This window comes from Nannobrachium achirus, assembly GCF_963921795.1.
Source record: "Nannobrachium achirus genome assembly, chromosome: 22".
Lineage (NCBI taxonomy): Eukaryota > Metazoa > Chordata > Actinopteri > Myctophiformes > Myctophidae > Nannobrachium > Nannobrachium achirus.
The window spans coordinates 18,671,509-18,688,007 of NC_137829.1; the positions used below are offsets into that span (position 1 = coordinate 18,671,509).

General features: G+C 43.1%; 1 protein-coding gene across 2 annotated transcripts in view; it reads right to left on the minus strand.

Moving 5' to 3' along the window:
- Nucleotides 1-14,603, minus strand: part of LOC308307720 (succinate--CoA ligase [ADP-forming] subunit beta, mitochondrial) — a 31,880-nt gene extending 17,277 nt beyond the window's left edge. Inside the window, exons 1-5 of one of the 2 annotated variants that reach the window (XM_080752996.1) lie at nucleotides 14,500-14,603; nucleotides 11,924-12,119; nucleotides 9,114-9,213; nucleotides 6,256-6,418; nucleotides 4,018-4,146 (exon numbers count right to left, since the gene is read on the minus strand). In XM_080752996.1, coding sequence (XP_080609122.1) covers nucleotides 4,018-4,146; nucleotides 6,256-6,418; nucleotides 9,114-9,213; nucleotides 11,924-12,119; nucleotides 14,500-14,583 — 672 coding nt within the window. In that variant the 5' untranslated portion in view covers nucleotides 14,584-14,603. Of the gene's footprint in view, nucleotides 1-4,017; nucleotides 4,147-6,255; nucleotides 6,419-9,113; nucleotides 9,214-11,902; nucleotides 12,120-14,499 lie in introns of both variants that reach the window. The other variant, XM_080752995.1, reaches the window with a different exon arrangement.
- Between the last annotated feature and the right edge of the window lie 1,896 nt (nucleotides 14,604-16,499).

Here is a 16,499-nt window from a genome sequence, read left to right on the forward strand (position 1 = left end):
ATAAATATTCTGAACATTTCAACAAAAATGATCATTGACAAGACCTTACTAAACTAATTTAAATGACAGAGAGGGTAATAATTAAATGTCATGGCTTTTCTCAAAGCTGTTTGTTGTTGACCATGTTTCGACATGAGCCATCAAATCAAAACGTTTTCCACTTTTTAAGCACATAAATCAATGGAGTAGTTGAACCTAATGGTTCCAACTTCCAAAAGACAGACAAAACAGAAAATGAATACGACTCAAGAGCGGACCACCTCGGGTCTTGAGAAAAAGGAAAGAAATAATTAAATTAAATCATGGAGGTGGTGAAGTTTGGCCCTTGACAGGCACAGTGTCATGTTAAACGTGAATATGAGCAAATAGTGACTGGTAGCTAAACTGCTGCAGTCTGTAGCGATGCAACATTTTGCGTTAGCTTGTAGTTCAAGCAAGTGACACTGTCGTATGACTGATGAATTCATATTTTATACTGTCATATTGATAGTGTCGCGTGAAAGTAGAGAGAATAAAGACACACGGGCGCCTACAAATTCACGCCCACAATTGAAACAGCGGCTCCGCTTCGGGTAAGGGAGAACTGAACTGCAAGCCAGCCCATAGAAAGTCATTGCAATTCAACTGTGGTTAGCCTAATATTAAAATAATCCTACACGAACTGAAGACTATATTGATTTAAATAAAAACATATCTTCTTGTTTGCCAAATACATGATGTGTGTCACATTTAATTTGCCACTTGAATGGATTACCCATCTAACATATAATTCACCAAATGTCTGAGTGAGTGTCTGAGTGAGTGTCTGAAACAGCGTTTCTCCTCAGTGGCTGGAGCAATTGATCTGAAATCGCATCACCATTAGCATATGAACACACCTGACACAACTGTGAAGCCCTTTTTTCACTTTCACAAATCGTTTAATTGATATTAATTTATTAGTGAATTAATTTTTCCCATTGACTTATAATGGGAATCGCAAAAACTCACATTCAATATTTTTTTTCTCGCAAACCATAGGGGCTACAGTTACAAAACTCTGAGAGGAGATTTATAATGATATCAAGGATTAAATAAAAAATAACTTTGTCAGTTGGCCTCATGGTGGCGCTATAACAGTCCACTTTACGTTTCGGCCTGTAACTCTTGAACCGTAGGTCGAAAAATTAAAATTCTTTTTTCCCTGGATTCCTTGGGTCAATACGCATCTCCCCATATAGGCCCCGCCCATTTGCGTCAGGATAGATTTTCCGCCATTTTGAATTTTCTCCAAAACACACTTTTTGCTCCTTTTCCTACATATTTTCTTCAAATGTCACGAAAATGGGTACACATGATCTCTGAACCCATGCAATGAACATAGTCAAGGGATATTTTGATAGTCCATACCGTTCGTTCGTAACGGGCTTCCAAAGTTAGCGGGAGGGGCCCGTTTTGCAAACAATAGCCATAAATCACAAACAAAACGTCGAGTCAACACTGAATTTCTGCCACAGGTTGCGGGTGGCTTACTCAATGAATCCCCAGAAGCATTTCCAATTCCACCCGTAGAGGGCGTCACAAACGCGCAAAACGTAACCGTTTCGTTCCAAAACGCGTTTTTCAGGCGGACCGACCCTCTCAAAAAGAAACACAGACTACTCTGCGGATGGTCTCACGGTCCAAACCGCTGCACACACACACACACACACACACACACACACACACACACATAGCCATTAAACGAAACGGGTATTTCTTACATTGATGCTCCTACATATTATCATGCAAGTACCAGTTAAAGTTACTTTCCATCCCTCATATACCGTGTGCACAGTGCACATCCCATAACCCACACACTGCACATCATTTCGGAGCTCATATCTTTGAACGGGTAAGGACTAGTCTAACATATAATTCACCAAATGTCTGAGTGAGTGTCTGAGTGAGTGTCTGAAACAGCGTTTCTCCTCAGTGGCTGGAGCAATTGATCTGAAATCGCATCACCAATAGCATATGAACACACCTGACATAACTGTGAAGCCCGTTTGTCACTTTCACAAATCGTTTAATTGATATTAATTTATTAGTGAATTAATTTTTCCCATTGACTTATAATGGGAATCGCAAAAACTCACATTCAATATTTTTTTTCTCGCAAACCATAGGGGCTACAGTTACAAAACTCTGAGAGGAGATTTATAATGATATCAAGGATTAAATAAAAAATAACTTTGTCAGTTGGCCTCATGGTGGCGCTATAACAGTCCACTTTACGTTTCGGCCTGTAACTCTTGAACCGTAGGTCGGAAAATTAAAAATCTTTTTTCCCTGGATTCCTTGGGTCAATACGCATCTCCCCATATAGGCCCCGCCCATTTGCGTCAGGATAGATTTTCCGCCATTTTGAATTTTCTCCAAAACACACTTTTTGCTCCTTTTCCTACATATTTTCTTCAAATGTCACGAAAATGGGTACACATGATCTCTGAACCCATGCAATGAACATAGTCAAGGGATATTTTGATAGTCCATACCGTTCGTTCGTAACGGGCTTCCAAAGTTAGCGGGAGGGGCCCGTTTTGCAAACAATAGCCATAAATCACAAACAAAACGTCGAGTCAACACTGAATTTCTGCCACAGGTTGCGGGTGGCTTACTCAACGAATCCCCAGAAGCATTTCCAATTCCACCCGTAGAGGGCGTCACAAACGCGCAAAACGTAACCGTTTCGTTCCAAAACGCGTTTTTCAGGCGGACCGACCCTCTCAAAAAGAAACACAGACTACTCTGCGGATGGTCTCACGGTCCAAACCGCTGCACACACACACACACACACACACACACACACACACATAGCCATTAAACGAAACGGGTATTTCTTACATTGATGCTCCTACATATTATCATGCAAGTACCATTTAAAGTTACTTTCCATCCCTCATATACCGTGTGCACAGTGCACATCCCATAACCCACACACTGCACATCATTTCGGAGCTCATATCTTTGAACGGGTAAGGACTAGTAATGTTAACAGAGAAGAGGGGAAACGGCAGACACAGAACCTGACGCTTTTCAGTGACATCACTGTCTTTACTGCTGTGCGTTTATGAGCGCCGACTTTGAAGATCCTGACTTTTTCAACTACAGAGAGGATTCTCCTGGTTAGTATTAATCCAAAAATAACCTGCAAGACCCTGTTTGGAAGAAGCGAGATGCGATCATTTTCCAAAAATAAACAGCCTAATTATAAATGAGAGACAAGCGTATCTGGGTATTGAAAACCTCAAGGGATGCGTCCATGACGTGTGTACCATGCGACCACCTAAACTTAAGATTTACAATGCACTTTTGACTCACAGATGAGGTATATTTAAGTATATTGTAGGTAGTGTATCAAGATGACAGATATGCCACTTTAAAAAGGCAAAATTAAACTCATGGGACACTTTATTATAACACAAAAAAAATCGCTATGGCCTCAGTAGTAAACCACTGAAATTATGATATTTCACAATGCCGCTCATTGAGATTGCATTGGCAGCTGCAGTGCACCGTTCTTCCTTACCCGAAGTGGGGCCGCTGTCACAATAGAAAAGAAAGGTAGACGCCTCCTTTGGCATGGCAGCATGATCTCCTACAATCCCGGAATTCCGGACTACAGTTGTGGCACATCGTTCCAACTTCCAATGAACAGCAGCAGTGAAGGAGGCATCTAGCTTTTTATATCAGTGCTCTCCCCTGTGTTTACTTCAGTGTTGCTCAACACTGTAGCTGGCGCAGCAACACTAGCATGGATTAAACTGAGATCTTTTGTGGTTGCGAGCCGACCACGGCGTGCGCAGGGATCATGCATGATCCATGCAACATTGTGCACGATGGATCCACGTTAAAAGCGGTAGAAAACTCAGAAAGTCTCAGTTTTTTAATGGCAGTAAATTAGTTAATAAGAGCTTGTGACAACAAAGTTTCCATCTGAAAGCGACCAAATCTGTTTGTGTTGTCCTCCAATCAAATGTCCATATGGACGTTTACCTTGACAGCCTGTTCCATCTTGATTCCCTCCATGATGTCGATCGGCTCCTTGATGATGGCGTCTGGATTCTCCGCTGCCACGTCTTCGATGTTCACCCCACCCTGAGAGCTACCGATCAACACAGGACCCTGTACGGCGGGGGAGGGGGGGTTAAGAATCATGCACAGTTTTGACTATTAGCCTAAACCCATGGCAAGTTTTATCTGCCTTCTCTGTTCCACACCCTTTCTCTCCCACTTTCTGCTTGAGTGCCTCGTCTTTTATGTAATTCTTTCATATTTATGTTTTATCTTTGCATGTTTTGAAGGAATATTGAATGAACTTGTGATGAAGAGGTGGTTTACGGTCTGTTTAGCGGTTAGGAGCTAAAATACAACAAATGTGTTCTGTCGGGATAAGCAAGACACTAAATGGGCTTTCACATATGTCGTTTATTTGCTTCATTCTGATTCAGGACAGATACAATGTTGCACTTTCCCCTTGGATTGCTTTGTGTTCACACGCATTTAAAAGTGGACCAAACTTGTAAACAGATGCCTAAAATATTCTCTCGTTGATCATTGAAGCTTTTAAGCTATTCATTGGGAAACAAATGTTTTGCACTGGATAGCAACATGGAGCATCACCAGATGGTCATTATTTGTGCCATCTTGCTAGTAAAATTTTGCAAGCACAATGCAGAATTTGAATGAACAAAATGTGTTGCTTCACATAATGTGAAGAAAATATGACGCATTCCAACAACTGAACAGAGGAAATATGGTAATGCATAGTCAGTGCAGACACACAACAACATGCAGACCCTATGTTAAAACCAAGAACTCCCAGGCAACTGGCTTGAAAATCCATACAGGTCCCAGTGGATTGCTTTGTCACCTGCAGTGAACCGCACCAGTGTGAATAAAATCTGTGCGAGACCACCTTCCCCAAAGGGTCTTGTGTGGTTGCTTTGGTCCGCACCAGAGTTCGATTGTTGTTTTCACACCTGCCCCAATCAAGCTGCATCAAGGGGGTCAACGCACTCGACTGCACTAAACAAGGCAGGTGTGAAAATGCCCTAAAACGGCTCAAACAAATGTGAGGAACCACGTAATACAGAAAGGAAGAAAAAATCTGAAGGCAAGGGGAAGCTGCAACTGAAACATCTTCCATCATATGCTGTACTATTACACCACCTAGTGACTGCCGTCAGCATCTACACCAGTGGTTCTCAACCTTTTCAGGGTGTGACCCAAATAATCATATTTTAACTGGGGACCCCCCACCCTGATGAGCACTAAGAGTTGAGGCATTACATTTTGTATAACTCAGTTCTATTGTGGAAATAGCAGATCTACAGTACATGCTCACATGAGCATGTAGATCGTCTATTTTCACAATTTCTGCCTCTAATATTTGACAATATGGACAATGTTTAATTTGTCATTTAATTTGTCACTTTAAAAATGTGCAGATATCCTCTGTACACTTAAACCGTATGCTGGTTTGTTTACTGTTGAGTGAGAAAACAATGTTGCACATTAAGTTAATCATCTGGGGACCCCCCAAAATAAATGGTGGACCCCCCCCTGGGGGTCCCGACCCACAGGTTGAGAACCATTGATCGACACAGTGCATACTATTCCCTTTCCTTGTGTGCGTGCATGCTAGGGCATTCACGAATAGTGATTTTTAGTATTCGAATTATTCGACCTCAAAGTATTCGAATAGTCGAATATTCGACAGGACTAGCCAAACTGTCAAATATTAAGTCAGCAAGAGGCGAACATTGTGAAAATAGCCGATCTACATGCTCATGTGAGCATGTACTGTAGATCTGCTATTTCCACAATAGAACTGAGTTATACAAAATGTAATGCCTCAACTCTTGCAACGCGAGGCGTTGTGAGCATGTAGATCTGCTATTTTCACAACATTTATCTGCGGAACCAAGTCACATTAAATATAATACCTACAATTCCAAGTCCTTGTCAGGGTGGGGGTCCGCAGTTCAAATATTTATTTTGGGGGTCACAGCCTAAAAAGGTTTGAGAACCCCTGGTATAGAGCATTAACAAATTCATCCACCAGGGGCAAAACTATATATTTTTTAAAGAGAAAACAATAAAAAAAAAAAAAAACAAGCGAATATTCGACTTCAGTGAACAACGTCGAATAGTGACTTTGATATTCGAATATTTGGTGAATGCCCTAGTGCATGCTTGAGTGAGTGCATGTGTGCGTGTGTGTTACCGTACCTGGAAGTGTCGCTCCATGGTGATAGCGAAGTAGTACTCCCTGCGTGGGTACCTGCGCTCGCAGATGAACACCTGATTACAGATACGTCCTGCAGCCCCAGTCTGCTTGGTGTACAGCTTCCTGCCGATCATCTGAGAAGAGATGTCACGGGCCTCCTCTGGCCTAGGGGGGGGGGGGGGGGGGGCGGGCGATATGGAAAAATACAATATCACAACATATTTCCAAGTGGTATCACGATACACGATCTTATCACGATTCTTTTTCATGTTGATGTTTATGGTTATTAAGTTACAACCACCTACAAGGTAACAGAAACTAAAAGAAAAAGGAGGAACGGACCATTTAGACCAGTGGTCCTCAAAGTGGGGCCCAGGGACTCTCTGGGTTCCTTTTGGGAGTTCTAAATTGATCCTTACAAGTACTGTATGTAACTCTGGAGTTAAGGGGAGACCTTGACATTTTAAAGTTTGAGAACTACTGATTTAGACCAAAATGCAAGGTGGCCAGGCATAGCGGCGACGTGGCCTTGTTTAGGCGAGCCAAGTATGGGTTTGCCAAAGCGGTGAGGGAGGCGAAACACCGCTTCTCGGAGAAACTGCGGCAACAGCTCTCTGAGGGGAACTCCTCCTCTGTCTGGAAAGGACTTAAAACCATCACCAACTACAAGTCCAGGTCCCCGCAGGCGTCTGACAACCTCCCCCTCGCCAACGAGCTCAATGAGTTCTACTGTCGTTTTGAGAAGGAGAGTTCCCCCCCTGCCCTCCCCCTCCACCCCCCCCCGGCCACAACCACTCTCGCCTCCCCCACCCCCTCTCACTGTCACAGAGAGAGAGGTGAAACTGCTGTTCAGGAGCCAGAACCCCCGGAAGGCGTCCGGCCCGGATTCTGTCTCCCCCTCTGTCCTGAAGCACTGCGCTGACCAGCTCGCCCCGGTGTTCACCAACATCTTCAACACCTCGCTGGAGCTGGGTCAGGTCCCAGCATGCTTCAAGGCATCGACCATCATTCCCGTCCCCAAGAAGGCCAAGGTCACAGGCCTGAATGACTATAGACCCGTCGCCCTGACCTCTGTGGTCATGAAGGTCCTGGAGCGCCTTGTCCTGGCCCATCTGAAGCGCATCACTGATCCTGTGCTGGACCCGCTGCAGTTTGCGTACAGAGCGAATAGATCCACGGAGGACGCCGTGAACATGGCTCTGCACCACACCCTAAAACATCTGGACACTACCGGCAGCTATGCCAGGATCATGTTCGTCGACTTCAGTTCGGCCTTCAACACCATCCTACCATCTATCCTGGAGCACCAGCTGTCCCTGCTGCAAGTGCCTGCCTCCACTCGCAGGTGGATTACGGACTTCTTGACCAACAGGTCTCAGCGGGTGAAGCTGGGGAAGAACATTTCCAGCTCTAGGTCCACCAGCACCGGTTCCCCACAGGGCTGTGTCTTGTCCCCACTACTGTTTTCCCTGTACACCAACAGCTGTGTTTCCCGCCACCCGTCGGTCAAGCTACTCAAGTTTGCGGACGACACCACCTTGGTGGGCCTGATCTCCAAGGAGGACGAGTCAGCCTACAGGAGGGAGATCGAGCGGCTGCAAAGTTGGTGCAACAACAACAACCTGGAGCTAAATGCCCTGAAGACAGTGGAGATGGTGGTGGACTTCAGGAGGGACCCAGCCCCGCCCCCTCCCATCATGCTGGAAGGCATCCAGGTGAACTCTGTGGAGTCCTTTAAGTTCCTGGGGATGATCATCTCCAGGGATCTGAAGTGGGAACTGAACATCAATACCCTCCTGAGAAAGGCCCAGCAGAGGATGTACTTTCTTCGGCAGCTGCGGAATTACAGACTGTCGAGGTCCATGATGACCCAGTTCTACACGGCCATCATCGAGTCCATCCTCACCCACTCTATCATCACTTGGTTCCCCGCTGCATGCGCAAAAGACCTGGTCAAGCTGCAGCGGGTGATACGCTCTGCGGAGAGGGTGATTGGCCGTCCCCTGCCCTCCCTCAAGTCCCTGCACGACTCCAGGACGCTGAGGAGGGCAAGAAAAATCATGGCGGACCCCTCCCACCCTGGCCACGGCCTCCTCACCCTGCTTCCCTCTGGGAGAAGGATGCGGCATCTGGGGGCCAAGACAGAGCGCCACAAAAACAGCTTTTTCCCCTCAGCCGCCAGGCTGCTCACTGACGCTGGTTTCCCTTCTTCCCTTGCCCCCTAGGGATACCAGAACTATGACTTTTGCACTACTGGACTGAACACTACTGCACTTTACTATAATATATTTATTTTATTTATTTTCTTGCACGGTGTTGTTTGTGTTGTTGGTTTCGTTTCATGTTATATGTGAAAAAAGGAATGTTTGAATGCACACTTGTTATGTTGCCGAAACAAATTCCTATGTGTTCTACACAATGGTAAATAAAGGAATCTGAATGCAGGGTTAAATGAATTTTGCAATGAATTTCTGTATTAACGATTCAACAGGATTTTTTATAAGGCTCCCTCCCTCATTGTATCACGATATATACGATATCTCTGAAAAGGAATACCGTGGAGACATTGTATTGTCTCAACGATATTTATCACCATATCGCCCACCCCTAATAGAGGGGGCGTGTTGATTGGTGAATGATGGAGGATGAGAAAGGTGAAGACACAAGAAGAGAGAAGGACGATACAATAAGTGTGTTTCTTACGTTTGAAATAGGCTGGTGTAGTGGCCGAGGAATAAAATGTATTATACAATCGGGAACGGTGCCTGCATCGTGCAATGCCTGCAAACCGTCTGGCATGTTATGGATTATCCCTTACTTAGATTTCATGGGGATTGGATATTGACAGCATGATACCTACGAGTAGACAATCTTCACTCCTCCCTTCAGGCCGCCCTCGAAGGTTCCCTTACCCCTGCCACCGGCCAACACCTGTGCTTTCACCACCAGATCCTTAGACTCTGACACACACACACACACACACACACACACACACACACACACACACACACACACACACACACACACACACACACACACACACACACACACACACACACACACACACACACACACACACACACACACACACACACACACACACACACACACACACACACACACACACACACACACACACACCTTGGCTGTGAGTGCAGGTAACCATTCAGACACTTAGTATGCCCTATGTACTGTACTTCATCATACTATACTTAAGCTATGACTCAACACAACACAATGTGGTGCGTTTAATGACATTCCCAAATTAGGGACGGCGGTTTGACAGTAGGTAGAAGTCCTGGTTTACTCTAAAAACAATGGTGAAATGGTTGGAATACTAAATTCCTGTAGCAGAGATTGGTTGACAGTTACTTTGTGTGCTGTGATGGATTCACATGCATGCAGTGGTGGAGAGCAACTAATTACATGTACTCAAGTACTGTACTTAAGTTCAAATTTGAAATATTTTACTTTACCTTAGTATTTCCAATTTGCAATACAATTTTTTTCTACTCCACTACATCTCAGAGGCAAATATTAAAAATTGTGAAATGGGACATTCTGCATAAAGACTACTTTTACTTTTGGTACTTTAAGAATAGTTTGATGCCAATGCCAATACGTTTATAGTATACTTTTTGTGAGTATTTCTACACTGCTCTATTGATACTTTTACTTAAGTAAAACAAATATATACTTCCACCACTGCTTGCTATGCAATGACCGGAGCACCAAGTTGTTTTCTACCCTGACCGAGTTTTTGTTGAATTTCATGTTCCAGCCTACCCATTAGCAGATGGAATTCCTTAACACATGGGCTGCTAAGGTTTATAACATTTATAGCTGTTGCTGCTGCCACCATTGACTTACGCTTTGTTTTGACGTGCCTCGCAAGCTTCGTGCGTGTGCACGTGCGTGTCCAGAGAAGATTGAGGAGGATAATCCATTTGTTTACAAACACTCGCGAAACTAAAATCCAAAAATCGCGGTAAAATCGCGGTAAAGTGTCGCCGTGAAAACAATCAGCTCTCTGCTTCCATGGGGCAGTTTTCATGTCATATAACTTCCTGTGGCAGGGGGACACCTAGTGGCCATAACTCGTCCCTGAACGAGTTTGGCTCCCCAGGTGTTAAGGTGCACAAACACTCTGGACAGTTTAATTTAGCTAGCTTAACACTGAACTGTTAAGCTCTGAGCACTGCCAAAAGGTCATTTTTATTGATTGTGAATTCTTGCTTTTTTTTTTATTAGTGATTATTTTCATAGTTCTCAATGTGGCATTACACTGAGATTCTTTCAAACTTTTGCCTGTATTTGCACGGTAAAATTGATTGGTATCAGAGTCCAAAGCAGGTCAGTAACAGTACCCCAGCATTTTGTCCTGTCTCATGGGCAGCACATTTTAAATGTTTCACCAACCAGTGAGTTAGACATTGAAAAGTAGTCTCGCACAGCTAGACAATATTACTGCGGGCAATTTTTCGTCTGGCCACACAAGGCTAATTGAAAAGTCCTTGAAGATGATGGTCAGTTACATTATTGTTTGGGATTCTACACAGACATGGGCTAAAATTTAGGTTGCTTTCAGCAGAAATGAGAAGATTGTAGTGGTAAATAATGTGATTGTGTTTTCTGCCAAATACAAGAACCCTGTAAGGTAGAACTCCCTTTGGTCCGACCACCTAAACCTAACCTTAACCCTAACCTTAACCTCAGTAAAACTATGCCTAAACCTAACCCAAACCCTAACCTTAACCTCAGTCGACCCAACGGGAGTTCAACCTATGGGGCAGTCCTCCCCTGTAAGAATGCCATTCTCGTTTAGACTATCAGATTATCTGCACACCAGTGACAACTGATACCACTGAACCACACAGTTATGTTTAGACTGTGTGCTATACTGAACAGCTCTGGAACTATTTAAAACCCACACATAGATGTCATAAAGACTTCACATTGTGCATGCAAGTCTTTCTCTTGTTGCTCAAAGAAAGCACCCAAACCACAGGGTGCAACTAGGCCTATATCCTAGGTTTGTACTTTGTAGGAGATCAAATGGAGTGAGATCAAGAGCATAAAATGTATGACGATTCTTAGATGGGATTTAAATAAGTGAAAGTGAAAGACATTCCACTAGAAGGAAATGGTCTTGTGAATAAAACAACATAAGACAAGCTTAAAAGAATACAATCACTGCACAATCCCCCATACCCGAATGTAATGCTTCTAAGATTGTTTTTCTTCCTGCTGTTTAATTAAATACTTATTTGACCAATATCCCTCCCCCCAAAAGAACTGAGATGAAAGAAGTACTCAAATATTTTACTTAAATAAAAGTCTCAATACCGCTGTGTAAAAAAAAAAAACAAGTGAAAGTCATCCATTCACACCCTTAATTAAGTTCAAACGTATTGGCATAAAAATATACTTAAATTGCAAAAGTCAAAGTAATCATTATGCAATATTCCCATTTGCAGAATGTCATCTTATATCATGTTATTGGACTATTGCAGCTGGTACATCTGCACAGTACTACAGTAAATGCACAATCTTTCTCAGTGGTCTAATTTGCTATTTGAATTAGCTTTTTTATTTAACATCAGCTTGGCACATTGAGATTATGTGTTAAGAGTTCAGATGTTTACTGACCATCTCCACTGACAGTCTTACCGATCTGCTTGGCAATGGCGTAGGCCTCGTCCGAGGAGCTGGCCACCATGCCGATGGGCACAGCGATGCCAGCCTCTTTGAGAAGGCCCAGGCTCATGTATTCATGCAGGGAGAGGTTCCTCTGCTGCTGTTGGAGGTGTGGGGGCTGCGGTTGGTTGCCATGGACACCGAACAGGCCTTGAGAGCCACCTAGCACCTGCAGTTGGAGATAGGGATGGGACAATATTAAAGTTTCATATCACGATTATTGTGACCAAAGAAATCGCGATTTACGATATTATCATCATAATCAAAATATCCCTAACATCCATTATCCTGGGAGCGGAACATTTGCCAAAAAATAGCTGATAGCTCACAACGCGTCGCAACGCATCCCTACCTACAAGCTATTTTTTGGCAAAGAGATTTAGTAGATAACTGAAAATAGACTGTATCAAGTACATATATTATAAGTATATTTTACCAATAGAGGGTTTAAAATGATACCGGATATGCAGCTCTGCAAATGAACGATTTCACGATAAATGACATCTCCACGATATGATTATCGTGAGTGTTTTTTTATCACGATAAACGATAATATTGCCAATTGTCCTATCCCTACCCGGAGTCGAGTTTCGTTGCTGTTGGTGCAAGCACCTAACATTCCTTTTGCATCAGACAGAGCGGCTGTTTAAGTATTACACAAAATTAGGCTTCAAACACTCACAACTTATAAACTATTTTAATGATTTTCAAAAAGAGTGTCATAGCCCATCTACAAGCTCACAATGCGACGCGTTGTGAGCTTATGTGCGCGTTGTGGGGCTATTTTCACCGCACAACATGATCAAACAACGAAGTGTAAAATAATCTTCATGTGGTTATTAAGGCCTTGACTGTTTCACGACTACGCCTCAATTCATGTCTGGTTAGCAGCTATGGTGCCAGCCTACTGTGCCAGGTAGAGAAACATTTACTAGCGTTTGGCTGGTGGTCATTTTCCCAGCCTGTTAGGCTAGTTTATGACATTCAGAAATGTCAGCACAAACACCCTTTTGCAAAGTAGTCATAGTCATGTTTTATATCTGAACACAAAACACAGGCATATGGCCACAGTATAGGTTTAAGGGTACCGGTAACACTTAAGGTCAGGTCTATAATGCATTATAATCACATTTATTATGCATTATAAAGTGTTTTACAATGCATCATAATACTTGTGCCAGTAGCCCAGCTTTAATAACTCTCCTCCACATACGTTTTATATATATTCTTTATAATTAACTAGTTTTATAATGGATGTCAATGGGGCTCGGAGTCAGATAGGGTTGAAATCTTGACCAATGTGGTCACCATACACCATAGAATGTCACAGACTGACCAGTGGCCACTGGTCCAAGATGTCTCGAGTCCTGACTTAAGATATCATGTGGCAAGACCCTCATGAAGCCACGCAACTAAAGTTTAAGTCTCAAAGAAGAACATTTATATTGTACAAGTAAACTGATTTTCGAACATTTTCTAAAACTGGGAAAATAGCCAATCTACCGCACCAACCAAGCCCACAACACGTCAAAATGTGACACATTGATATTGCAGTTTGCCTATAGTCACAAGACATCTTCGAAAAAAACTGCTTATAAAGGACTGCATCAGCAAGGATCAAACCTCAATTCATGGCTGTCATGACATGAAGTGACAGCTAGGTCCAGTATGTCTATGTTAGGTGTAATGTCTAAAGTCTGGTCGAGGTATTTATCATTAGGCACAAGAAGTGTGTATACTAATATACTATTAATTTGTAACAGAACAGAATGTGATAAATCTAAATGGAGGACTTGTTATGCATGTGTGGCATTGGGGATGTATATTAACTGACTGAATGATTGGGTATGGCATCATTTGGCATGCATTTATTATTACTAGACATAATTATTATAGGCTGAGCTATGTGCAAATTTACCAATGTGTGCAATGCATTTTATGTAGTTGTATACTGTACTTAATTTCTTATGCTTCTGTTATCTGTATTACATGTTTTTGTGCTATTGCCTCTTCAAAAGAGAAGTCCAATAAGGCTAAAGAAAGATCTAAATATACAATCAAAACACAACTTTCCTTGTGACTATAAAGAACAGATCTCCAAGCTAACAACGCGTCACTCCACGTCGTTTTGTTGGCTTGTAAATAAATCTGTTCTTTAATCAAACGACAGCTGCTGGAGGTCACCGAGGAACTAACTGCCCAGATTCGAGCAGATCCATTCGGCCCCAAAACGTGACTAACAGACACACAGGGGGCCCCACAATGGAGCTCCCCATGGTCCAATGCGACCAAATAATGACTCAACATCTTTCGTGTCAGGTGTAATTGCCATATAAACCCTGTGACAAGCAGCCATCGGTTGCTAACGGTTAGCTCCGTTAGCTTTCTTTAGCTAAAATAGACTGCACTTCAACGGGGATGAGCTAATGTCACATTTGACCCTGGTCACTTTTCGGTTGAGTACCGGCCGTCAGGAGTGGCACAGCGGCCCAACCGAAACGTCAGCCCGGAGCCTCGGTGCTCTGCTCCCGGCTTGGCCCCGCACTCACCTTGGAAGCGGAGCTAACGGTGCCTCTGGCCCCGGAGCTTCTCAGACTAGCCGTCAAACGGCCGCAAAACAGGGACGTCGCCATGTCTGTCTCCTCTCCCTCCTCTCAAAATACAGGCGAGTAATGCGCTTGCGCACTGTACACCCACGACGTTGAACTTGTTGAACTACAAAACCACGCGCACTGCGCACGGTGTTGAACTACAAACCCTTGCGCACGCGTACTGTGCACGGCATTGAACAACAAAGCTTGCTCAGGTACAACTACAAGCTTAGCTGAGTTTATTTATTTAAACTGAAAATGATGTGTGTATAATAATAATAATAATAGAAAATATTGTTCCTTCGAAACAATGTGGGCTCCCTTCAAGACAAATAACAATGGTATACTACAAATTGTCAAGATTGACTAAAGGACGTGCCAGGCTGAAGGAAGGGCCCTCTGGCGAATGGAGGAGATTCCAAAACAAGTGATGAACAATCCTAAATTAGGGAAATCTACGTCTGCGTGTCTGCGCTGAGGTCATCCAATGGGAAAACCCTTGGGAAAACAGTGACATCATCCAATGGGAAAACCCTTGGAAAAACAGAGTGATATCAATTGGTTATAGTAGAAAGTAATATTTTTGAGGATTGGTGGCTTCCCATGACACTTTGACCAGACTATAAGTGAATGGTGTTTCTAGGTGTAAGTGAGTTGAATCATGCGCCATATATAACGGTATAACGGTAAAAATGTATCCCACCACTGACAAACCTGACCACCTCTGCAATGACTTGGCACAACTTGCATGAAGATGATTGTATAAATAAACATGTCTTCATTAAGTTATTAATTGGATGGACAAATCACACACAAACAAGAACTATTCCAAAATGTGTTTATTTACAAGGCTGAGTATATACAAACCTATTTACACTGAAATGTGAATTAACAGCATTTACTGTAATTCTTTTTTCACCTGACCAGTGACCACTCAGAGTCAAACTAGGGACAAAGACAGATGAGAAAATGAAAATATACAAAGTCGTACACTTTTAGTTGAGGCTCTTGCTCACGGAAATTAATTACAGTTCCACAACAAATCAAAACTCAGGGGAACATTCCGGTTCCCAGCCGGCCTCTGGACCTCCAGTAGTTTGCATCCGTGTATAAAAACAAAAACTAAAAATGCCTTCAAGCGAGATCAATACCGGTATATCACAGCTGACACAACACACCTAGCCCTGAAACATGGTCGTGAGCGACTGTCATGTTCCCGGGTTTACATGGGTTCGGGCAGAGTGACTTATTTAGCCAACACCAACATTCAAAATTTCAAAAATAAAGTGCTTAATAAAGTCTCACACCTGTCTAAATACGGTACGGCATTCTATACTTACCCATATCCTCTGTGTGTTCTTTAATAAGAACCCATTTTATACTATCGTTTTCTGTTTTCCTGTTTTTTTGCAAGGCCACGCCCACATCTCAGTCAGTGTCCATAGATGGGGTTGGTGCGCATCTCTTTATTCTAGGTGCGCATGGGGAACACCAGGAAATACATGGGAAAACAGAAACCGATCGGATAAAAAGGCTTCTTATTAAAGAACACGGAGGATACGGGTAATTATAGAATGCCGTACCGTATTCAGACAGGTGTGAGACTTTCTTAATTACTTTGTTTGTGAAATCTGAATGTTGGTGTAGTTTATGTAGGCTAAATAAGTCGCTCTGCCCGAACCCATGTAAACCCGGGAACATGTTTCAGGGCTACAACAGACCCAAGCTGGGATTTGGACGGGATACTTTACTTTGATTAAATATGTACGTTTTTAGTAGCCTGCATCAAGTGTTACTCAGTTACTGAATGCCCTAGAAACCACCGTTGTTTGCTCTGGAGAACTGTAATCAGATTCAACCTTCCCAGATTCCCAGATTCAACCTTTGAATACCTTCAAAAATATATATATACTTCCAGTCCTTTTACAAACAAGTAAATGATAATGATTTTCAAGACA